This window comes from Petromyzon marinus, chromosome 8 (genome assembly GCF_048934315.1).
Source record: "Petromyzon marinus isolate PM22_M1 ecotype Great Lakes invasive population chromosome 8, UKy_Petmar_22M1.pri1.0, whole genome shotgun sequence".
Lineage (NCBI taxonomy): Eukaryota > Metazoa > Chordata > Hyperoartia > Petromyzontiformes > Petromyzontidae > Petromyzon > Petromyzon marinus.
In genome coordinates, this window is record NC_133674.1 from 4,653,382 (window position 1) to 4,680,032 (window position 26,651).

A 26,651-nucleotide genomic window follows, 5' to 3' on the forward strand; every position below is an offset into this window, starting at 1 on the left:
TGTTTAGAGTAGTTGGCTGCCATATATTTATACGCGATAAGCCACTTCGTTGAGCTATCATTTGTGGCCAGGTCCCTTCTGAAAATGAGCTAATTAGCTCAGTGGGCCTTACCTGGTAAAATAAAAAAAATAGTTGATAGTTTAGTTTTATTTTGTGTGCACACGTTGTACAGTACCCAGTGTACAGGGTTTGATATCTCCCCGTATAAAGCACAATCAACAATTTGTATTTAAGCTTGTTCTGTCTCATCCTGATCAACTCAGCCTCACGTGAATTCTCATGCAGTGCTATGGCCAGCATTGGCACCTCGACTCCTCACTAACAGCACTTGCCAATATAGCTATGAGGCTAAATGAGGATCAGCGTCTCTGTGTGGAATGTGTGCAAGTGTGTTGAGAGCGGTGGCGCAACGGTTAGCATGCGTCACTATGAACCCATCGAAACGAGTTTGATACCTGTTCACGGCTAACACGAGTTACGATTATCTGAACCGGTCCTGGACCTTTCCTAGGTCGACTCAGCCTCAAAGGAGTACCTGGTGCGGTGTATAAACATCGCCACTGTGGTAACAAAGGCGGTCGGGCGTGGTGCTGGCCACCCACCCCCTCGTGTACCTCGCCGGCCTTCATAGCTGCTCGTGAACAGCACTTGCCCTAACAGTCTGTTAAAGGCGATAAGGAGGATCTTTGGAGGCCGGTGGCACTTTGATTTGCGCACTTACAAAGAGCACAATCCTGGCCACCTGAGTTTGGTTACCTTTCCAGCTATGAATAACATCAGTGGCAAGTGGTATTTGGACCCATCCCAGCCATCCCCTAGCTCGATTCAATATTAAATTTATACTCGGTGTCATGTTCAAATATAAGCATTGGGGAGTCAAAGGCAGCCTGCTGAGGCGGGGGCCCACACCAACCCCTCGCGTGTCACGGTCACCTTATTAAAATGTTCACGAACAGCACCATGCCTCTTACCGTCCTATTCGGCTAAATAGGGAGCATTGTGTACGAGAGAGAACGCTGCGGAGAGGAAGGGTGTGAGATGTGTTTGGGGATGGGAGGTGTTGGGAAGCCGAGCCTCTGATTTACAGCTCTGGATAGGAGCCACTGGAATCTGACACGCACACACTGAGTCACCCTCGCCACGCTGACTTGAGGTAGTCGTAGTAATAATTAGGGTGGTGAACCCCCTTTAAAATATTTTTGGAGCACTGCAGCCTGCGACTTCCACCGAGCCATCCCCACTAAGGCCCCTTCGTTTCCACACAGCGACTCAATGCAAGCGATATTGCTTGAACAGCTACTACTAGCCCAACATGGGCTCATATTGCTGTATCACGTAGCCCACTAGAGTTTTATTTCGAAATGTGTGAACAAAATGCAGTGCTATCTTAAACATAGCAGCACTTTAAAAACAATGGCTGTGAATATTCATACTGTGTTTTGGATAATTACAGATTTTTTTTCACGTGAGAAGTTCTGAGTGGTTTTATCAGCCGGTGAGCCAGACAGTCAGTTAATCCAACCACATTTATTTACAATGAGGCGATAAACTATTGAGACCGAAGGCCTTCTGGGACCGTAATTATATATTATTCCATGTCACTGAGGCATTGTACTTGAAATGTGTGTTAACTAAATGTTTTATTTAAATTGGAAGCCCCTGCCTTTGCAATGTGGAATTTTCGATACTTGTTCAGTGTTGGCTTGGTGTTCATCTAAGCACAGAGACTCTCAGATCTTGACTTTATTCTCTAAAAAATGATGTTCATCGTGTTCTCCTTCTTGCCTGCCTAAGGCAGCTTTGTCCAGCACAGCATCGCCACACTCTTGTCATGTGATCTCCAGGCTCGTGTAAGCGCTTCACATGATTTCTGGGCATGGCAAGTGTCCAGTTGAGAACGGATGAGGGGTCATAGCCACTATACAGTTGGACAGTGTTCGAGCCATAGCCACTGGATATTGTCACCCCTCACAGTTGCTGCGCGGTTTTCTATTGTCACAAAGAAGGTTCCCCCAAACCTGAATAAAATGTATTGCTGCTCTGCTTAGTGGGCACCTGGGATGACAGCCTTTAATCATATCTGAGTGTCACGGGGAGGGTGGGGGAGGCGTGACGTCAGCGCGACGTTCGAACCCAGCTCAACGCTGTGGGATGACGTCGTCATGAGCCAGCCAGGCAAGCCAGCAAAACTTTGTTTCGAATACAATATAGTATGATGCCGTAACGTGTCAGTATCTTGACACCACGTAATTGTATTTAATTACTTTGGGTTTTCACATACGTTAACCAGCAGCATTTGTTTTAGCACGTGAGTTCTGGGCTTGTTTCTATTAGCCAGTAGGTCGACAGGCCAAAACATTTTAGTTTCGTGTGGAGATATTTCATGACATCATAATGCCCAGAGTGTGCCAATACAGTGCTGGGTGAGGTTTTAAGCAGCGTTGTTATAGCCATGGAACAAAGACGGCCGCTGCATCGTGCGCTTTCAGATGCGACATACAGTGCAAAAGAAGTTCAACATACAGATGTAGTGACATTGAATGAGTCACTGTAGCGCGTGGCGTTGGTAAATTGGTAGACAATGGGATTGGGGGTAGCAGACCGTTCTTCCAGTTGGACCTGTGGGCGAAGCACGGAGCCTTCTGGGGGGGGACCGAGGGCGGAGCCTGGCCACGCTGGGGAGGATAAAAGGCGAGCTCCAACTTACAGTCGGGGCTGCTGCCATCTGGAGTGGAACTCGTCAAGCTGCCATCATCATGATCTTCGCCTCTTCGACAAGTATGTCTGGAAGCATGTTGGCTGTCCTGACCCAGTATGTATTTATCCCCTATGGCTGTGAAGGTCAGAATTAACAAGAAAGAGAGTGCCTCCTACTAGTGTCTCTGAATTAGTACACTACACATACATTAGGTCGGAGCCAGCAATGTGACACTATGCAGGCACCATGGGCCCAACACAGGTAGATGTTCATGCAATGCATTCGTTCTTTATTTCCTCACCTTAACCAACCGGCCACATTTCACTCCTTGTGCCTATCAAGTTGTGCCTGGTGAGTACCTTGCATGGGAGACTGCCTGTGAATGCCAGGTGTTACGGCCGTGGCTGTCAGGTGGCCAGGGGATGGCAGGACGTCAACGGATTCTTCGTTTTTTCTTCAGAGCTTGGTAGCGCTCCTTCCTCACGTGCATCGCTTATCTCCGGGCACCCTCTGTTCTTTGCACATTCCAAACAGTATTGGGGATTGATCAATCATCGTGGTGCATAACCCTCTTGAAAGGGTCTTGAGAATGAAGTAAAGAATAATTGAAGGGTGTTCTTGCAATAATAATAATAATGAAGTGTCAGAGAACGCCCGCCAACCTTTCCTTGCAGGTGTTTATCCAACATTCACTCAGTGTGGCAAAGGAACGCGCTGTCACCTCCTGCTGACCGAACAACACCCAACGGAAACGTGGCCCTGAGGGGATCGTGAACATTTCAGCACAGTGGGGGGTAGGCAGGGGGAGGGGGCATGTCTCCCCGCACGTGTGCCATGACGGCGCGTGGTGACGCCTGCGCTGCCTGACCACTTCCCCGTGTTGGTTCGTGCCACGCGGGAGCGTTCGTCCAAGCTCCGTGTTTTCTCATCAACCACTGCGACCATGATTGAAGCCGTTCTCGGCAACGCTTCTGATCGAATGGAAGTATCACTCAATCAGACCCACCCTTTCATAACAATGCGGGGCGGCGATGCCCTCCCTGTGGCTGCGTCGTGATGAGATCAACACTGTAGGAGGAATTATTTGGGTTCTTGTTAAATACAAATACAGGCACGCTTTTTTTAGTTTTTACACGTTTATGGCAGGGTCAGCACAACCTGCTGCTGCAGAAAATAGACATCGGGAGTCAGACGCACAGTGTGTGTCTGTGTATGCAGTCCGGTGTGATGGAGGATGTCGCATCGGCAGATTAACAAAAACACTCCGTGGTGGTGGATAGGAGACGCCATAAAATTCGTGAAATAATTTGCCAAGTAGTCGCACATTGTTGCATTCTTTCCTTGCAGAATTTTAGTTCTCATGGAGCCTCAGGAACATCGTGAGATTTAAGATTTGCGGATAATGAAGATTTGTACTTTCAAATGAATTTCTTACGTTCAATTAAGATGAAGTTTTATTTCGTTGTTAGATTTCTTTGTGTATTTTTTGCATTATTTGCCGTACATTTTTAATCTGATATTTTATCATTGTTTCTGTACGTTCTTGTTTAAACCAGGGTCTTTCTTAGGAAAAGAGACTTTGCGTTTCATTGGGTTCTCAGCTAGAGTTAAAAAAGGGTTAGATTTGTTGAAGTGCACAGCAGCACTGCAGTAACATCATGCGTGCCAAAGAAGCCAGGGAAGGGATTTTGTAACCATAGATGTGGGATCTGCAGGACAATGGTGAGCAGCGTTGGTGAGCGTCAGAAGCCCCATTCACAAATGGAGCCCCCAATATGTACCCTGGGATGGGTTGGACAACTGGTACACGAAACAAGTCGGCAATATCCAGCTCAAATGAGAATTGAGGCGGTTGTTCATCTCCTGTTTGCGTTCCTGATGCAGTCATGGCAATTAATTATTCCTATGACCGGAGCCACTGATGACTAACCCACAAAGTGACACTCACGTTATTGACCCCAGATAGATGCAGGGCTGACTCAACCCCCAACCAGGATTTGAATTAGCAACCTTCCGGTTGCGAGCCCCTCACTCTCACGTTGAACCACCTTGCCGGCTACCCATGTACAGGGAAGCCAAATACTGCTTGGATATGTGTCCACGTCATGAACTTGAGGGCACAAGATGACCACTTGCACACTTGTGGCAAAGCAGGAGAGGTGACAGAATTGCATATTGGTATCATCGTTGTTTAATGGCCCTTACAATGCCTTGCTACTTAAAATATGTACACTTGCTTTGCTTCCATTTCACCTGCCTCTGCCTGACTCTTGCTGCAGTAGTGCACTGCAGCTTGTGTATGCTATTTGTGTGGAAGATGCTTATATATTCACTGAGGTTGAATTGCTTCACATTTTTTTTTATTTTGCCTTCATTGAGCAGTATCTTAAGACACGCTCGTATCCAGACACAAAATTACCCGAAACGAATCTGCCGAACGTCCAAGGCCTGGGGTGTGGCAAAACTATTCTTGACTGTCAATCGAGACTCACTTTGGAAAACTAAAAGTGTGATTATTATTGTCAATTAAACACAAATTGCCTTGTTTTATAAACATTATGAGCGTGTCATTTAAACTGCATTTGCCACTTGAGTCCTACAGTGCGTTGGGCATGAATAATGGATGAGTGGGAGGGCTATCAAAAGGTGATGGGCAAGGCCACAGCTGCTTGTGACGATTAAATATTAACGGCTTCAGCGTGAAACCTGAGTCGGCTTGAATGCTCCCGTGTTGTGTACAGTATTTGTGTAATGGCTCACGATGAAGGCATTTTAGAACTGTGGCAAATTTTGTACCACGCTGTTTTGTTTGAGACGTACGTACGTATGTTGAACTTCCTTCGCACCGTACGTAGCCAACCATGCTAATCGGAGGTGTAGGAGGAAGGACGACAAACTAAACACACAAAAGACAGTTCGAGAGAAACGAGGCGCGCATCATTGCCGTTTAATGAGGGCAGAGAAAATGTTTTCGAGGTAATGGGACGAATACGGGGCATGCTTCGTATTTTCGGGGACATTGCCTTGACTTAATAATACAAGTGAAGTGCCTTCAGGGGGATGTGCAGATAAACAAACACAGGCGAGCTGTTGTCGCGCGCAGGTGTGTGTAGAGTGTTTACTCACTGAGAACGCTGCTCACGATATCGTTATCGTTTAATCTCCCTTTGGAATTTACACCATTTCGTGATGGAAATATTTTCCCAAATTTATGGCGCCACATTTTAAGGTCAACTAGAGTCGTCACTCATCACCCGTCAGGAGGAAACTCTTGGCATTCCTCACTGTAAATCAATGGTGAGTAATAACTACTACTACCTGCCAAGTGACTTTATAGCAGGAAGGGTCACTTGATGTCAAGAATATTGTTTTGATAACGATATTGGGCATACATCAGAGACGCCATCTTCAATGCAGCCATCAATGCCTTCGGCAAGCAGACAAGGCGGAACACAGCTGGTTTGAGGAACACCTGGCTATATTGGAACCCATCCTCCAAGCCAAACGCATGGCGCTCCTGAAGTACAAGCAAGTCCCAAGTACAGGATCGTCAAGGGCTCTGATAGCTCTTCGCAGTGCAGCTCAAACGACCGCCAGACGCTGCGCCAACAACTACTGGGTGAATCTCAGTAGTAGAATCCAACTCGCCTCTGACACTGGCAATATCCGTGCCATGTATGAAGGCATCAAGACAGCCTTTGGTCCAAACATCAGGAGGACTGCCCCCCTTAAATCCAGCACGCGGGCTATCATCACTGATGAACAAGAGCAAATGGCCAGGTGGGTAGAACACTACTCAGAGCTCTACTCACGAGACAACGGTGTGTCAGAAGCTGCCCTTGCTGCTGTAAAGCCCCTACCAACGATACACGAACTGGACAATGTTCCAACCTTGAAGGAACGTGACAACGCCATCAACTCACTAGCCAGCGGCAAGTCACCGGGACAGGACGGCATCACACCTGAGGTACTGAAATGTGCAAAACCCGACGTCCTCGCAAAACTCCATGAACTTCTCTGCCAGTACTGGGAAGAAGGAGCAGTGCCTCAAGACATGAGAGACTCCAACATCATCACCCTATATAAAAACAAGGGTGACCGTGGGGACTGCAATAACTACCACGGCATCTCCCTGCTGAGCATCGTGGGGAAAACCTTTGCCCGTGTGGCCCTCAGCAGGTTACAGATACTAGCTGAGAGGACGTATCCTGAGGCTCAGTGTGGCTTCAGAGCAGGAAGGTCTACAATTGACATGATTTTCTCCTTGCGTCAGCTACAGGAGAAATGTCGAGAACAGATAATGCCCCTGTACTTGGCATTCATTGATCTTACTAAAGCCTTTGAGCTCATCAGTAGGGGATGCCTCTTCAAACTCCTCAATACAGCACAGCGGCACCACCTCAGAGGAATTTCCCATACTCAGCGGTGTAAAGCAGGGGTGCGTGCTTGCCCCAACACTGTTTGGAATCTTTTTCTCACTTATGCTCACACATGCCTTTGGGACAGCAGAAGAGAGAGTATTTCTTCATACAAGATCTGATGGCAAACTTTTCAACCTTGGCCGTCTCAGATCCAAAACCAAAGTCCTCATTAGATAACTCCTTTTTGCTGATGATGCTCTGCTAACAGCTCACACAGAACAAGGTTTGCAGACACTCATCGACCACCTTGCCAATGCCTGCAACAACTTTGGCCTGACAATCAGTCTAAAAAAGACCAAGGTCATGGGCCAGGATGTCAGAGACACCCCTTCCATAAACATTGGCAGCTGCACCCTGGAAGTCGTTCAGGACTTCACCTACTTGGGTTCTACCATCACCTACAATTTGTCCCTTGTCACAGAGACCGACAAGCGCATTGGGAAGGCGTCTACAGCTATGTTCAGGTTGACTAAAAGAGTGTGGGAGAACAAATCCCTAACGCTCAACATCAAAGTGCAAGGGTATCGGGCCTGCGTCCTTAGCACTCTCCTCTATGGGTCTGAGTCCTGGACAACATACGCCCATCAAGAACATCGACTAAACACATTCCACCTCCGATGTCACAGGCGCATCCTCAATATCAGATGGCAAAATCACATTCCCAACACCTCAGTTCTCAACTTGGCCAACATTCCCAGCATGTACTCTCTACTCGGTCATAGGCGCCTGAGATGGCTTGGACACGTGCGCCGCATGCAGGATGGCAGAATACCCGAAGATGTCTTGTACGGCGAGCTGGCATCAGGCACACGGGCCACTTCATAGATGTCTGTAAACGGGACATGAAGAGCTGCGACATCAACCCAAATGACTGGGAGAAAACTGCCGGCGACCGACTCAGCTGGCAGCAGGCTGTGAAAACAGGCCTCAGGAGAGGCGAGGAGAAAAGACACACTGCTTGGCAGACCAAGAGGGAGCAACGTAAAGAAAAAGCAACAAACACCTCTGGAGCTGCCACTGCATTCACTTGCAATTGCTGTGGCAAGGATTGTTACTCAAGGATTGGCCTACTAAGTCATTCTAGGCGCTGCATAACCTACAAGTGGGATCGAAAGGCTCAAAAAGAATTGTCTCTCGAGACAAACAAGCTTACAAATAAAATTAATTGAAGAAATGTTCAAACGGCACTAATTACTTTTTGGTTGAAGCGTAGCGAACACTGGATTCATAGAGACGACGAAATTGCCATGCGTGCTAACGCACGAGCCCGTGTGCCATTGAGAACGTCCGCAGGAGATGACAAGCACTGATGGCCCGTGGCCGCGTGCGGCAAGGCAGCGGCGCGCGCCGTGACGCACGCCGAGCTCGGACTCGCGTGCTTGTGCACAGGTAGCAGCTTGGGTGGGCGGGCATGCGGGCGGGCGGGCGGTGATGGAAGGGGATCGACGGGCACAGCTGTGAAGCTAAATGAAGGAATATGAGTCGTGAATTCCATGGAGGCGCTGCATTCCAGGCCCTGCAGATAACCCGGCGGTGCCACCCGCTCACTGCTAAAGCGAGCCGTGTCCTGTGGAGCCGGTGCGGGTCGGGCACATCAGTGGCTCCGATTTAAAAATGAATCCATTCTAGACTCAGTCCACACATTTGAATCCCGTCTACACCTCTTGTCTCTTATTGCAGTTCATCACACTTGGCAATAATGCGGGAACACTACAGTATGCCCATTACTCTAATTATATAAATGTATCTTCTTGGTTCTTTCGGTAAAGTCACGTAGAATGAGAATAAAACAATAAAACAAAATAAGACAATAAAATTATGACGACGTTTCGGCCACAACACAAGTAGCCTTCTTCAGGTGAAGGAACAGAACTGTCGGGATGACAGCGCTTCAATGAACGCTGCTAAGATTCGCAGCGTATTTTAGCCTAGGTGGGAGAGGTAAAGCGCCTTGACAAAGGAGTTTACATATCAAACAGGAGAATTTAGCATTGAAATAGCTGTGTTAAAGTGTTGGATCAGCAGGGTGTTAAAGGCAGAAATTAGCATGTAACTGAGAGATTAGCATGATGTTAATGTGAGGGATTAGCATGTGACTGATCACGGAAATAGCTATGTTAAAGTCAAAGTTTACATATCAACAGAGGCATTTAGTATATGGACGCTAAAGGACTGCAACTACCCAACTATCATACAATAAACCGATGTGAAAAAACTAAGTATAAACTACATCAATATAATAAAGGTACTCAATATATTCTTCAATAAGTTGAGCTATTAACATAAAGTAACTGGGTATACACTACACTATATAATGAATACCATATAGTAAACTAATAAAAAACTAAAATATAAACTACATCAATATCAATAAACTCGATATACTCTCCAATCAGCTGAGCTACTAACAATAAGTCATTATACATTACAATGTGATATGGCGAAAAAATTTTTTTTTCTTTTTCAACGTTAGCACCACGGACAGCGACGAGCTTTGTTCAGATGGACGAGTCCATCTATGCTCGGAACGGAGGAGGGGGAGAAACAGCCACGATGCGCTGTTATACTCCATGTTATAAACATACCATTAACCGTGGTGTGAGAGGTATTAAGAGGCAATGCCAGCAAAAGAGCTGCGGTCTGAAGGTCACCGTAAAATACAATTAAGAACCGAAATTGTTTAAAACATCTTTCCAATGGTTACTAAGCCAGAATCCATCTTCTCGGTTGAAATTGTCTCTGTGCTTGTATATGCAGATGGCCTCATGAACGAATCTCTCATGGTAGCCGGTTGGCTTGCAAAGAACCTCCGTCTTGGAGAAGTCAATGTCATGTGAGCCCACTGAATTATAACAGTGATCTGCCACGGCAGAGGAGTTCGTATTACCGTGTTTCAAGTCTGCTTTATGTTCGCGGATGCAGTCCGAGATATGTCATTTGGTTTCTCCAATGTAGCTGCTACCACAGAGGCACTTTAGTTTGTAAACGCCCGGGTACTGTATGTCTGGAACAGCATCTTTTACAGATGGAACCAGATCACGGATTTTATGTACTGTGTTGAATCGGACCTGGATCTTGTGTTTGTTCAGGATTTTGCAGATCTTTTTTGTGACCCCCACAATGTAGGGTAAGGTGATGGTTTTGATTGGTTCCTCAAGGGGATTCTTCTTCATGACTGGAGTGATGGCTTTGCGGATTATGTAGTCGGAGTAATCATTAGCCTTGAGAGCTTGGTGTACGTGTTTGAGTTCACTGGCAATGTGATCCTGGTCGGAAATGCATTGGGGTCTATGGTATAGAGTCTTGATGAGGGAGTTCTTCTGGGATGGATGGTGGTGGGAATCCGGTTTTAAGTAAGCATCCGTATGGGTCGCTTTCCTGTAGACCGAGTGGCTCATTGAACCATCAGATCTCCTTTTAATTAAGACATCCAAAAAGGGTAGCTTGCCATCTTTTTCGACCTCCATGGTAAATCTGATGGCTGGGTGTATGGAGTTGATGTGGTCGAGGAATTGGTCTCGAGCAGGTAAGCCATGTGGTCAGATGACAAAGGTGTCATCCACGTACCTCTTCCATAAGCTCGGGCGTAGAGTGGCAGTCTGGATGGCGTTAGTTTCAAAATTTTCCATGAGCACGTTGGCTACAACTGGAGATAGGCGCGAGCCCATTGGGGTGCCATCAGTCTGTTTGTAGAAAGTTCCATTCCAGGTGAAGTATGTGTTGGTTAAGCAATGTCTCACAAGGGGGGGTACCTCCGTATGTAGTCCTTGATGAACCAGGTCTTCAATGATTGCGATGGTGTCAGGTATCAGAACTTTTCTACGTGACTTTACCGAAAGAACCAAGAAGATGAATCCTTGCAGTCACGAAAGCTTTAAATTGAAATTTATCTAAATATAATTCACAAGTGTCCATCTGTCTGCCATGCTCTATATCTCCCAGCCAATACATCGGAAGAAAACGTTGAGGAAACCAAAAAGTGTTTCTCATACCGAGGATGTTCCCAGAAAATTGTCGTATTTGTATATTTACAACATTTCCACCCCACGATTTCGAAAAGAACATCTCGGACCGTCCAATAGGCCACCATTTGTAAATGACTGATGATGATGCCAGTGAAACACACCTTGCATTTCATTGCTCAAACCAAGCCAATATTATAGTGAAATAAATTATTGCACTCATCTTTATAGAGTGCCTTCACTCAAAGTGCTTATAGTTTATAAAGGGTAACAAAATAATAGAATGATGTGAGGGCTGAGAATAAGCGACTGCAATAGAGGGGTAGAGGGGCACTTAGGAGTCACGAAAGGGCAGGGGAGGGTGAGGAAAGAGTGGAGGGGCGAGGGGATGGAAGATGAAGACCTTAATATTTTACTTTAATGTATATCAGTTTTTTTTTCACGTAAGATTATTTCCGTAGGGTGAAATATATACGCCGTACTTTTTTTTCGTCGACTAATAGCATGTTTTATTCTGAACCACATGTATAGCACATTCTGTCCTCACACCTTGTTCCTCTCCTCCATCGGTCACCACGTGGCCACCAACAAAGAGACTGGGACAAAGCTCTCCCACACCTTCCTCTCCCTGGTCACGGTGATCACTCCCCGTACACCTGCATTCATCTCTCTTAATTCCTCCTCCATCACGCCATGAGACCGACTCTTGTGCAGGCATCTTCTCCTCACGGCTCCTTCTGCACCACAGTGTAAGGCTGTAGCGTGGTAATATTAACTTTGCCCAGACCACAGACGTCCCCATCTTTGTCCTTGGATGATCAAACTTAAGCCAGCTTAACAGAAAGTGTGGAAGTTGGTGTTAAATGTAACAGGACATTGTAACCTTGTATTCTTTGGGTCTTTCGGTAAAGTCACGTAGATAGGTTCAAAGAAAATAACAAAAAATAACAAACAAAAAACTACGACGTTTCGATCGCAACAAAAGCGTTCGTCATCAGGAAGGATAAAAAGAGGGGGACAGCTGCTGAGGCAGACTGTTTTAAAGGTTTAAAATTGGTGTAGCCCAAGGGACAAAAACGAAGTGGGCGGGGCTAGTGATGTTAATGTGAGAAATTAGCATGTAAATGTAAGATCGGAGGGCGGCCTCCACGACGAGGGCACAGAAGTGGCTATGTTAATGTGAGAGATTAGCATGTTAATGGAAAATCTCAGAGCAGCAACGGCGAGCGTGGTGGCTGTTTTAGTGTGGGAAATTTTACCTGTTAATGTAAAATCAAAGAGCCGAAAACAACAACTAACATCGGAAAGTGGTAGGATGGGAACATCACAGCCAGTTATTACTTAAACTGGTTGATAACGTCCTTCCAATGATTGCTCAGTTTATACCCATCTTCTCGATTGAAGTTGTGTCTGTATATGTGAATGGCTTCATGAACGAATCTTTGTTGATATCCAGTGGGTTTGCAAAGTACCTTCGTCTTAGATAAATCAATTTCGTGTGAGCCCACCACATTAAAACAATGATCAGCCACGGCTAAGGTATTGGTCCTACTGTGTTTAAGATCTGCCTTATGTTCACGAACACGGTCCGAGACATGTCGTTTAGTTTCCCCAATGTAACTACTGCCACAGACACAGCTTAGTTTGTAGACGCCAGGGTTTTGCATGTCTCAGTGCTCTGACCCTGGAGCCACCTTGACCTGAGCGGTGCCGACTCAGGGCTCTGATCTCGAAGCCACTCAACCTGAGCGATGGCACATCAAGGCTCTGACCCCGGAGCTACTCAACCTGAGCAGTGCCGACTCAGGGCTCAGCCCCCCCGAGCCACTCGACCTGAGCGGTACCGGCTAAGGGCTCTGACCCCGGAGCCACTCAACCTGAGCTGTGCTGGCTCAGGACTCTGAACACGGAGTCACTCGGCAACCTCCTCATGACTGCATACAAGGGGATGCATTCACCCCATCTCTCTCAGTGCTTTATGACAATGTGTTTGTTTTGGTGCTTGTATTATTTTTTCTTCTACATTGTCGGTCATTAATCTTCGTGGCAGACGTTAATTTGGTTGCAGCAATATACGTGGCACACCGTTCTGTCTTTGTAAATGCGTGCGTTGGCACGCAGGGGTTGGCGTATAAACAACCCCCTCTTTAACTGGGTAGTGTTAATAGCGAACTCTGTATCCAGAGCAAATACTGCACCTCCATGCAACCTTAAGGGATGAGAACCAATTTTATTTTTAGCAAGGAGGCATTTGTGAAGACAACACACTTTTAATTTGATTGAGAAATGGCTGCAAAGATGAATGGAGACAAGGAACCATTAATACCATCATGTCATTCCAGCCAGTGGCCTCAATGTTGCATTAATTAACACTTCCGCAGGATCGCATAGCTTTGCCACCGTGTCCACCGCAAACCAAACCTGGGCGTATTGCTCAGCCAGCCTAGGTCTATCAAAACTGTGCAGTCAACTGAAATACAGTTTTAACATAACACTAGCTCCAGCTAGTCGGTCTGAAAAAATTCCTGCCAATTCTCAGATTGTCCGGGGCCAAACCTGGACAGGTGGCAGCCCTAGGCGCGCTAGACGATTGCACTAATTTCTGACAACTGTCGAGGATGGCCAGGGGCCAAGCTGCATAGCAGACGTGCACAATACAAACAGGACCAATGTTTGTCTGCAAGTAATTAAGGTTGTGTGGTTTCTGTGTAATCCTTCAGGGCAACGCGCATCCACTGGGCCCTATACCTTTGTATGTTGAGCAGTAATTCAATCAGCTTGGCTGTGGCTCCCTCTCCTGGCACCGGGAACTTTTTTGCTAAACACGTCGATGCATTTTCAGTGACCCCTGCACTGTTAGGGTTAGAATTGTCCCTGCCAAATGGGATATATTTGTAATGTCTCATTTTGTAACCAGGGGATCTACAAACATGAACTGTTGACATTCTGTCCTCTCCCATGGGCATGGTTATGTCAGGGTTCTTTATTTCTCACTGAATGTTTTCTGGGTCACTGGTAGACTGGAGCAGGTAGCACTTGACCATTACCCACTGCCATCGCGATAGGTATACTGGATGTTGTGTGTCGGTTGTGGAGAAGTTTTCCAGGTCACTGGCCTAGACAGACCCGGCTGAAATTAATTGAGCCCATATGGCCAAACACCCCGATGTGGGACTATACTGAAAATGTCTTGAGACTCTTTGAATTACTGCTGGTGAACACACAGGGCATCGTTATTGTTTTTGATTGCCTGCCCTTGGGCTCTGCCTAAAGTGCATTCTTTAAAGCCACTTGTGTAAATAATAACATACTGAAATGTGTTTGTATGCAACTGCATCGATATGCAGCTGTATCTCAAATGAATAGGCTAACAAGAGTTAATAATATATGACCAACAACGCATAATTATATCATAGCATATTGAGCCCTTAAGGAATACATGTTTACTTATGCATTTTTTTAATCCCAGGGAAGAAATATATTGATTTAAGCATGCCAAATTCAGCTTGGTTTAAGTTTCAGATTTAAAACTAATCCAGATTATATAAGCATATAGTGGCCAGTTATTGTTGAATAATGCTGTAATGATTTGAAATCTTTACCCAGCAAAGCCTCACCGGATTTTTGAAAGGAAATTGTGGAGAGGATTCTACTTTGGTGCTGGTCGACCAACTTGTATATTAGCGATGAATATTCATATGTCCCGTGTGGGAGGAAATTGAACGCAAGGACAAAAAAACAGCCACATATAAATAGGGACAAGAGTCACGCAGCTAGACCCACCAGCAACTCACTCGGCTACCATAGGTTCCCCATTGTTACCTTATGGATCAGGTGGCTGGCACACTCAATGGCTCTCATCCCCGCATAATCCATCAACCCCACACGTAAGTAATTAACTTACAGCTGTGGGGCATAACCAGTAGACATATGACGGTGCTTGGGTCATGCGTTTGTTGATGTGATCATTTGAAATCGTGCCAATATGTACCTTACCACTATTCTGCGCAAACAAAAGATCTTGACCATAATAGAGGTTTTTGGGTTAGATCGCATCAATATAATTGTGTCGTTAAACCCGGCACCACCCGACACAGCCAATTAGTAAGGTATGTTACGTGAACAAAACGTGATAATTAGTTCAGCACACCGGTGTGTTGGAGAGACAACCCACGCCATTTGCATTTCTTTTTATTATGTTTCGCTGGTGATTACAACCAGCCTTATATTCTTAGCTCTTTCGGTAAAGTCACGTTGAAGGGAAACAATAAATTTTTATTGTTTTATATATTTTATTATTTTATTGTTTCCCTTCAACGTGACTTTACCGAAAGAGCTAAGAATATGAATTACTGCAGTCACGAAAGCTTTAAATAAAAAATATACAACCAGCCTCATCAAGTGACAGCCAGAATTGCGGAGAAATTCTCCTTGTTCTGCCCCACGGCAGATATGGGGGTGTTCTTACACAGGAACTTCCTGATATGGGGTTGAGTTTGGTCACGTGACCAAGAAGTTACGATTTAAGGTTCTCTAAGCCACGAGGAAGGGGTGCCAGCCATTATACAGAGTACAAAATGGAGGCACAAATAGCGTCTCAGTGAAGACAGGTGCATCTGTTCATTGTGGGACTTGAAGAAGCATTGTCTGTAAGTTTGTTTATGTTCTTATAATACTGGGAATGCTGTTATAATGTTAGAAAGGCCGTCATAATGCTGTAAATGCCGTTATAATGCTGTTAAATTTTTACGATACATATGAGGCCTAGTTAACAACGAAGCCTGCCACTTGCATTATTGTGAATGTTATTTATAGTTGGACAAGTCGAGCCAGACTTGTGCCCATGTAACTTTAATGCGTTCTTGAGCAAGGATGAAGAAGTATCTCATCCACAGTTCAGTGTTATATGCAGCGTTGTACATTTAGGCTGCAGTATGGTGATTACACAAAGTGACCTTATTTCATTGGCGTAAAATAAGGTAAAATGTTTCGCTCTGGATGACGCTGCAAAGTATTATTTGTGTTTTGATTTGGCGTGCTGATCTGAAAGGTACATTGAGGGGTTTTATGCTCCGACCGATGCTTCTGTTGTTGTGGAGTAACTCATGCAGCCAGCTATGGCTCTAGGGTTTGGTGTTACATGTTATTAATGTAGTTTATTGTAAAAATTCGGTCACAGTCCTTGTGATCACTGTTACGTTGCAATTATGGCTTTATTTTTTGGTGATTTGGAAAACGTTTTTTGGTTTGGACATGTTTGTTTTGTTGTAGTACGGAGTTAGACTGATGGCCTTCATCTAAGTTTTTGTGGTTGTTATTGTTGTTTGACTTGCATCCCACTGGGATTTTTTGCACACAGCGTTGGTGTACGGTGCTTTTTTCAGGAATATTTTTGCCGGTTTTTTTTCCATGGATTTTCTGTTTGCACAGTCACATAGTCACTTTAAGATGTTTTTCTTGTTCGTGTTTTTGTTTTTTTGTTTGTTGTGGTTGCACCCGATTCAAGAGCCGGATGGCTCACAGGGCTATACCAAAATAAACTGAACTGAACTGAACACTGTAGCTTATTCTCTTGTTGTATGGGTATTCACTGCTAATGTAGGTGCCTGGTCCATCCAGGACCTATTGTTGAGTTTCATGTTATCTAAGACAATGTTATGATGCTGCAGTGTTCATTCATTGTATTGATATTGCAAGTATTAACAGATGCTGTATTTTGTGCTATGTTTTTCCATCAGTTTTAACCTCGTTCTATTAATGAAATACGTCGGAGTCAGATGTTCACCCTGGCTCTGAATGTTTATTGAATGCGAGGTTAACTACTCGGACAGTGGTGTAACGCAGCGCACAGTGAGGCCGAAACACTTCGGTTTCGGACACATTTATATTCATGCGATTTAACCCAAGATCTCTTATTGATCATATTGGTCGCAAAAGCCAACTGCATGTTAAAAACTCTTAAATTTCTCTCCTCTCTGCTCGCTCTCTATGTCGCCGATATCAACTCCACCTCACAGGTCCAAGCTCCAGGGTCGGGTCACCACAGGTGCGCCTCATGCTGATGGGACACGAGCCGTGACTCCTCAGCAGCAGGTACGGGACTTGCACCTTGACCCTCACCCTGCCACCAAGCGACTGCTATTCAGGATGAATGAGAAGCCACCTGTGTTGGGTCGTTGAAGTTTATTATATTTAACCAAGATAATGTAATTTGCAAGGGTGACCCGGGTCACTAAAATGGCAAACGCAAGAATATAAAAAAAACAAAGTGCCACATTGAAACAAATATAAATCAGAACAAACATTTACCAAATAGAAATCATCGGTTAATAAAACGATATTTAACGACAGAATAAATTTCAAACAGTGCACAAAATAGATCAATATTGAATCAAATAAAGTTTTTTGTCATGGAAGGTGCCTTGGAAAAAATGTAGTTGAAAAAATACCTAAATATAGTCTTGATTTGAAGCTTTCGTGACTGCAAAAATCCATACTCTCTGGTTCTTTCAGTAAAGTCACGTAGATGGAAAAAAGAATAACTAAATAAAGCATATAGGCACGAGAGGGGGGGAAAGGGGGGGAGGAGGAGTTTTGTCGAGTCGTGGCTGCAGGAGTTCACGGGGGAGAGGGGGGAGGGGTTGTGGCGTGCAGGGACGAGTGGGGCTGGAAAAATTAGCATATCAATGAGCTTGAATTAGTAACCGGAAACCAAGACGACACGGGTGGGTGAGTGAATATCATAGCAGGTAAAACTTGACGTGGTTAATCACGTCCTTCCAATGATTGCTCAATCTGATTCCATCTTGTCGATTAAAGTTTTGTCTGTGTTTCTATATCTGGATGGCTTCATGAACAAATCTCTGATGGTAGCCCGAGGGTTTGTAGAGCACCTTGGTCTCGTGTTTTCTGTTGTTATTTTTTCTATCTACGTGACTTTACCGAAAGAACCAGAGAGTAGGCCTAAATGTATTTAAAGTGATTATTGCACATTTCCACTGTGTGCAGTTAGACATTATTAAGTAATTTCAATCTTGTTTTTCAGGTGTACACTGCCAACACGGCTAAGTAAGTACTTCTCAATTTCCTTTGGTGCAGTCACATGCAACAACAACAACAACCGCCATTCACCACTAAGTGGCGGTGACGTCACCACGACGCTTGTGCCAGGCCATGTGCACCTTAAGGCCTTAAGTCACATGCAATCACGCACACACACACACAGCTGTCATTCACCACTATTGATACTAATGTCACCGTGGCACCTGTGCCATTGTGCCGCAACGACATTATGGAAAAAGTTGGCAGACTCATCGCAAACAAAATAAGCACAGTAAACCCCCTGGTTTCAGTGTCTGAACAGACACAAATAGATACGTGCACACTAGACAAAGGCAAAGATCCCCCCGTGTAGCAGCATACTTTTGGGGCAAGTGCTGTGAGCCAACACCTATGAAGGCCAACATGGCACACGTGATGTGAGCATCACGCCCGGCCGCCTTTAACTCCCCATTGGTAATGTTTACACACAGCAGCAGGCATTAATTTAAGGCTGGGTCAACCAAAGCTCATATTCGTTACTGATGTTGGCCGTGAGTGGGAATTCGAAATCGAGTAGGTGGGTTCGTAGTGCAGTGCACTCAGTGCGACACAACCGCTCCCCACTACACTACACAATCACACACATGCAGCTTACATGCCCACACACGTGCATAACAGCAGACACACTCGCATGCAAGCATACGCACCTACCCAGGCCTGCAGCTTGGTGGAAGGGTCTGGTTACCCCTTCACCATGAAGTTATTTACCAAAGAGCCACAAGAACCACACATGGACACACATCCAAATATTATGTGTGCACACATACATACATATCAGATATGTGGCTGGCTGAGTTGCCAAGCAGTTTGCAGTTTACTCTGAATATTGTGTTAAATCAATGTCACGTGTACATTATATTAACGAGGATGTACAATATGTAAGTGTTTTTTTTTAAAACTTCATATTTGGGATTTGATCAAGTGGTACTGCGAATCTTAAATGTTGTGCAAGAGGCGCAGCGGCCCTATAGGGATCACTGGCTTCTAAAGTCGACCGTGCCCAGTGTCCGAATATAGCCTTGCAAGATCAAATAACATCTTGCAGCTGCCATCAGGACCATTTATTCGCGGCAGAAATGCAATTCTCACAGCTGTTTTGCAGCTTCGCCGTGACGAGGTAAGTGAATTGTTGCAAACTTGTAAGATCCCACGCAAGAACGTACAACTTTAAGAAAATTAAATAAATAAAAACGGGAGTTGTTCTGTCGCTCGGGATGAAAAGAAGTAACCTGGAGTCTCAGCCGACGAACCTTCTCAAGAGGAGTCTTGAATTGCTGCCAGGGGCTCTTCTCTTATTCACCACTAGCTCTGACATCAGCATGGCTGTGTCAGTTCCTGACACAGATGAAGATGAAGAAGAAACGCGCGTGCGTTTCTGTTACCGGGTTTCTGTGACGACGTAGGAGCGATGACTCTGTGTTGATATTGAAGCAGCATTTGTCCGTGCAGCTCTCGCTCGGCTCGTCGTGTTCCGTCACGGGGTTCTTCCTCTTCCGTGGTCTCTGCTGGCGTCATGCACTGTGATTTTGTGTTGTTACTGCAGTCGCATCCCAATTGCAAACGTGTCTGCAATTCGGTAGCATTTATGCTGCACTTACTTTCAACGTGACGCTCGTGTGCTGCGTCTTAAATGCATTTGACAAAAATAAAAGATGTAATTTTATTTTTACATCATTGTGACACGGCATATTTTCTTTTGACATCCTGTCAATTTTTAAGTTTTCACTGAGGAAAGAAGCATTAGTTTTTGTTGTTGCAGAAAGTGAATGGGAAACCCACCAGTAAGTGGAAGCTTTTGTTGACCTGGCTAAGCTGCCTCTCACTGAGTTTCCATTCACTGCTTGAAACATCTATGTAGTGCATAAAATACAAACATCCTTTAAAAACCCCCCATCATGATCCTGCTGGTGAACAGCATGTTTTTTTCTCACCCGTTATGTTGTATATGTTTACAATGAGCATGCGGTGAATACAGTCAAGATCGAAATTGGATACACTTGAAGGATTCTATCCAGTTACAGAAATTTCTGATCAAGAGATATTTGCTCAGTTTGCAAGGCAGAGTACAAGACACACCAGTGGCTGTTAATGGGCAACGATTACCTTTGTGGAAGCTATCAGTCAGCTTACACAAATTAATCGACGAGAATACGCAGAGTAAAGTTATCCTACTTTTCAATGTAAACTTAGCGTGTTTCTCTTCCCTACTCGTTCACTCGTTCATTCTGCCTCTCTCTTTCTTCTTTCGTCCGACCTCCCCTGTTTGCGCACCTCCGTGCACCATCTCGCCCCCCCCCCCCGCCTCCCCGGTGTCTGTGCTTAAATTGTGCCGACCCGTAAACAAATGTAAATGACGCAAATCAACAACGATCCAAAACCCGATCCCTTCCACCGCCAAGCCCGGCGCTCCTAAAGGACTCCCTGGCCTTTGCGCACAAGCCCATCGCAGTGACGGGCCCAGGAGGTCAGGCCACCATCATCCACGCGCAGTACAACACTCCAATCAGCATGTACTCACAGGACTCCATCATGGACGCCATCGCTGGGCAGACCCACGTGCGCGGGACAGATGTCCCGGGGTACAGGCAGCGGGCGCGCGCGCGCGCATGCGTGCGAGCGTGCATGCGCATGTGTACATGCATATACGTGCATGTTTGTGTGTACGCGTGCGCGTATGTACGCATTTGCTTTGTTTTTGGTTGTGCGAGCCTGCGCATGTGTTGTTGGGTTAGTGCACGCGCACGAATCGGTGTGTTGCTGCATGAATGTGCACCAGTGTGTGGCTTCCTCCGTCAGGGACGACCTTAGCAAAAAGGAAAAAAATTATGCAAGATAAACTGGACCAAATTCGGATATTCCCCAAAATAGGTGCAATATCTTTAATGAGATACTTTTTGTACAATTTTTACTTCATACGTATTTCCAATTGAGGGAGTGATTGACTTATGCCGATTTAGAAGGGCTAAAAAGCTTAAATTTGGCACAAACATTAAAGTATTTGCCCATGACCATACACATCTGAAAACTTGCTTTTATGAAGTTAGGAACCAAAAACACGGTAGCCTGGATGTTGATTGCATTTTCTCATTGGGCAGGGTCAGCTTAGAGGCCTACATGACTTTCAGACTTGTGCTAAGCACATCCGTGAATTTTCCCCGTCATCAGTGAACCGAGTAATTTGCTGACAGCGATAGAAAGTAAGATTATGCGTTACATGTACCATATTCCTTGGTTCTTTCGGTAAAGTCCCTTAGATAGAAAAATTATAATAAAAAATAAAGTGAATAAAAATAATAAAAAATAAAATAAAAATAATAAACAACAAAAAAACACACAGTCTCGTTACAAAAACGAACAGTATCATCACTGCTTCAGCTTCATTAATTGAACAAACCAAACGGTTTTCCTATAAACCTTCTGCTGCTAGACCACCCAGATTATATGGCTTACCAAAAATCCATAAACAAGGTACACCCCTTCGTCCCATCGTCTCCTACCATTGGTTCACCCACCTATAAACTGGCCCGATATCTGTCTTTGAGACCTTGCAGCCATTCACTGGTAATACCACCTCTTCTGTACTTAATTCAGCTCACCTGGTATCGTCAATTAAAGAAATCTCACTGTCCCCAGGTGATTTGCTCGTTAGTTTCGATGTAGTTTCTTTGTTCACCAAAGTTCCTGTGCCTGATACCATTGCAATCATTGAAGATTTGGTCCAACAAGGATTGCATGCTCATGTACCAGACCTGGTGAGACACTGCCTCACCAATACATACTTCACCTGGAATGGAACATTCTTCAAATAAACGGAAGGCACCCCAATGGGTTCTCCCTATCTCCGGTTGTAGCCAATATTTTCATGGAAAATTTTGAGATGGATGCCATCCAGGCATCCACTCTACGCCCGTCCTTGTGGAAGAGGTACGTGGATGACACATTTGTCATCTGGCCACATGGCCGACCAGCTCTGAACCAATTCCTTTACCACATCAATTCCATACACCCAGCAATCAAATTCACCATGGAGGTAGAAAAGGATGGCATGCTACCTTTCTTGGATGTCCTAATTAAAAAGAGACCAGATGGCTGAATGAGCTATTTTGTCTGCAAGAAAGTAACCCATACTGATGCCTACCGAAAACCTGATTCCCACCACCATCCATCCCAGAAGAATTCCCTCATCAAAACGCGACACCATAAAGCTCAATGTATCTTCGACCATGAACACCTAACCAGTGTACTCAAACACGTACACCAAGCTCTCAAGGCGAATGGATATTCTGACTACACAATCCGCAAAGCCATCACCCCAACTGTGAGCAAAGAGCCATCTGAGGGTCCAATCAAAACCATTACCTTGCCATACATAGCAGGGGTAACCAAAAAGATTTCCAAAATCATGAACAAACACAAGATCCAGGTCCGATTTAACACAGTGCATAAAATTTGTGATCTAATCCCATCTGTGAAGGACAAGATTCCTGACATGCAATATCCCGGCGTCTACAAACTAAGTTGTATCTGCGGCAGCAGTTATCTTGGGGAAACTAAGTGACATGTCTCGGACCGTGTTCGTGAGCATAAGGCAGATTTGAAACACGGTAGGACCAATACTTCTGCGGTGGCTGATCATTATTTTAATGCGGCTGGTTCACGCGAAATTAATTCTCTAAGACAGTGGTTCTTTGCAAGCCTACTGGCTATCAACAAAGATTTGTTCATGAAGCCATCCATATATACAGACACAGACACAATTTCAACCGAGAGGATGGTTATAAACTCAGCAATCATTGGAAAGGTGTCATCAGCCACTTTTGGTCATGACTTGATTTGTGTTTTATTGTCAACCTCCACCGTCAACAGTGTGGGTATGTGGAGCGAGGTGCAAATGATTGCCTGGCGGCCCTTTGATTGATGTAGACCCACTGCATTGGCATTGCTTTCTCCTACATTAACATTAGCTGCCCCGCCCATGCTGCTGACACACTTGGGCTATGCCCATCTCTAAACCTTTATAAACAGTTTGCCTTTAGAGGTTAACCCCCCTTTTCCTGATGACGACCGCTTGTGTTGCGATCGAAACATCGTGGTTTTTGTTTTTATATAAATATTTTTATATTAAAATTACTGAAAGAACCAAGAATAAGTCTACATTATAGACTGCCAGTACGCTCACTCAGTTTAATAACCATTGCTACAGTCTACATCATAGACTGCCAATACCAGCTTAATAACCAGGTTACAGTCTACATTATAGACTGCCAGTACGCTCACCGAGATTAAGAACCAGGCTACAGTCTACATTATAGACTGCCAGTACACTCACCAAACTTAATAACCAGGTTACAGTCTACACTCCGATTAGAACCAGGCTACAGTCTACATGAGTGTTTTTTGTTGTTTATTATTTTATTTTTATTCTTTTTATTTTTATTCACTTCATTTTTTTTTCTATCTACGTGACTTTACCGAAAGAACCAAAGAATATGTATTCCTGCAGTCACGAAAGTTAGTCAAAATTTACATGTACTCTATGTGGTTATCAATCGTCATCAGCCATGGTCAATCCACTGCTGGATCAAGGCCTCCCGGAGCCACCACTACCACCACCCAAGTCCCCGCAGTCCCAGCTCATGAAATGATTTCATCACTCATGGTTATTATTAGGAATATGAAAATATGCATAAGTTGATTATTAGCACCTGAGCTGTAATTCTGCACAGCTTTTAATAAATAATGACTTTGTTGAACAAGTTACAATTTAAAATAGCATTGCAATTGGTACTTGGGTAAATGTTACAATGGTTTATTGCTTTGAGCTCAAGCATTGATTTCTGCTGGGAACTGTAAACTGTCTTTGCCAAGCAAAGAAGAAATTGACCAGAGCTTACATAATGAGTAGAAAAGATTTTAAAGTTTAGTGTTGCCTTATACCAAAATAAACCTCTGTGGAATCCTCCAGAATGCAAAATTTTGCTCGTTAGCCCTTGGCCTGTTGCACGAATCAGTTTTAAGCGATTTTCTCCCTTAAGTTGTGTTGCTTAATGACGTAAAAAAATATGGAACATTCAAAACCAAGCGGCCACTGGAGTAAAGAATCTGTCTGGCAGCACTGGTGCACACATACATGTGACTGCATGCATGCGTGCGTGTGGATGTGTGTGCGCGTGTGTACTCGTGTGTGCGTGTGTGCGCGTGCACAAGCGCTCGGGCGCACGAGGCCGGGCTTGAGTAACGCGCGCGCACGTCCGCTGTTATGGCAAGCAGCATCGCCGCCAAAGAGCCGCACGTGGACACGTCGTCGCACGTGTACCAGGCCGTGGTGAAGGGGGACGACGCCAAGGGCACCGCCGCTCATCAGTCGCGCTCCTTCCAGATACTGGCGCACCTCACCGGCACCGAAGGACGTGCGTACTCCCACACTGCCGCGCTCGGCGGCGGCGTCGCCGCTTGTGTGTGCCACGGCCGATCGTGCCGTGAGGATCGCTGACCTTGATGCGTGTCTTGTTTCCTCTTCAGAGCCAGACCTGGATGGCGAATCCGTGAAGAAATCCAGGTAGCGTGATCTGAGACATGCAATGTCACCAAGGTGTAGAGGCATTCTCCCGTTAACATGCAAGCTGTACTCAGTCATATGCCTCAAGAGTATACGTATTTCAAGTGCCATCATTTAGGAGAGAATGCAAAAAGAAAACCAACAATATTTACACGTGTACCAAACATTTGTTTATCCATGCTGATTTTCTGCAAATTCTAAAACCAGTATGTATTGTGTTAGCTACTGCTAAACATTACATTCCATGTCTTTGTGGTTTTGTCAGAATGTGTCACATCCATTGAGCAGTTCTCCATATGTATCGTTATTGGATGGTCTGGCAGTCTGAGTGCTGTCTTTCCTACCATCCCACATTCCAGACAACATCCTATCAGATCATTTCACGCATCTATGTTAAACACATTCCTGCGGAGGGAGCTGGTAGGAACGTTGGGTTGCTCAGTCAATGGGCAGGGTCAACGGCGGTGTGGTGTATTCCCCAAATATTCCCGACTGTGAGGGCGGGCACAAGCCGGCGTGAGTAGGTTAAATGGTGAGTTTTATAAGGGCACCACGGGGTGACCAGCCCTCCCCACCCAGCCCCACCCCTCCCACCCCCCACCCAGCCCCACCCTCCCCACTCCGCCCCTCCCCACCCTCCTCTCTCCACCCAGCTCCTCCCCACCCTCCCCTCTCCACCCAGCCCCCCCTACCCTCCCATCCCCACCCAGCCCCATCCCCCCACCCAGCCCCTCCCCACCCAGCCCCTCCCCACCCAGCCCCACCCCTCCCATTTTTGGATGCACGACGGACGGACGGACACTAATCCCCTGTGGGCTGGTGTAACCAGGAGGTTCCTACCAGTAATATTTAGCACTGTGGATGATTAACTGTATAAGAAATTATTGTTTAAGCAATTGTATTCATATGTATTTACATATAACTGTACTGCAGTGTGCATAGATGCAGTGCTGTCATGCCCACAGCCTGAACCAATCAATCGGACTTTTTTTTGTTTCCATTTGGTTGTCATGAAGCCGTCACTCACACGCTCACTTGTTATCTCACTCACTCCTTCATGCATTTCTCAGTCATTCACCCATTCACCCACACAACCGTCCGCTTACTCACCCACTCGTCCACCTGCTCACTTTCACATTCACAAATTAAGTTTTTATTGCAGTTCAACAGCAACATTTATTTGCGGTCTCCTCTATTACTGCGATTGAGTTGATTCTTGGTGACCAACCTCGGGTTGATTCCCGTGGGAGTTTCATTTGTTCACTCGCAACTGCAATCAACTTCCCTGCCTTTGTTAATTAAAATCCATGGGGTACCAAACCCCAAGGGGTCTGCGTTCCAAGATGCATTTTTAGCCGGCATAACAATGAGCATTGTACAGTTTGTTCCATATTTTATTCTATTGCTTCAGTATTTTGTTTCAAGAATGTAATTCGTATGTCAGGATGCCAGTCAAGGTTGACAATTCCAACATCTATGCACTCCGCCTCGACTTAAACGTCCTCAGAGTTTATCGTCCTGAGAACGTAGCACACTCACTTGCCGATCTTCATCCTGTCTCCATGTGAGTTCAATGGAGGACAACCAGGAGATGGCCGAGTGGCTAAGGAGGCTCACAGCGGCCTTGCCAGAGCACTGAGCTCGGGCACCGCTGAGATCCCGAGTTAAAATCTCAGTCATAATACAGTTTTTTTTGGGTTAGATCGCGTAAATATATAAATGTGCCGTTAAACCGGCCACCACCGGACACAGTCAACTAGTAAGGGTTGTCATGTAAACAGAACGTACCAATTAGTCACGAGTACAGCACACCGGTGTGTTGGAGAGCCAAGCCACAACATTTACAATCTGAGTACAACGTTTCACCAGGAATTATGAAGCTAGTGAAGCTAGTTGTAATTGCTGGTAA

The 26,651-nt window shown here is 45.3% G+C and overlaps 1 protein-coding gene across 9 annotated transcripts in view; it reads left to right on the plus strand.

Moving 5' to 3' along the window:
• The window catches only part of LOC116940149 (LIM domain-binding protein 3-like), a 68,172-nt gene that overhangs the window by 24,174 nt on the left and 17,347 nt on the right, over nt 1-26,651 (plus strand). For 8 of the 9 annotated variants that reach the window (XM_032949454.2, XM_032949456.2, XM_032949457.2 and 5 more), the window contains exons 4-8: nt 17,100-17,175; nt 18,128-18,150; nt 20,583-20,762; nt 24,454-24,593; nt 24,706-24,742. In XM_032949454.2, the coding sequence (XP_032805345.1) occupies nt 17,100-17,175; nt 18,128-18,150; nt 20,583-20,762; nt 24,454-24,593; nt 24,706-24,742 (456 nt within the window). The remainder of the gene's footprint in view (nt 1-17,099; nt 17,176-18,127; nt 18,151-20,582; nt 20,763-24,453; nt 24,594-24,705; nt 24,743-26,651) is intronic. The other variant, XM_032949460.2, reaches the window with a different exon arrangement.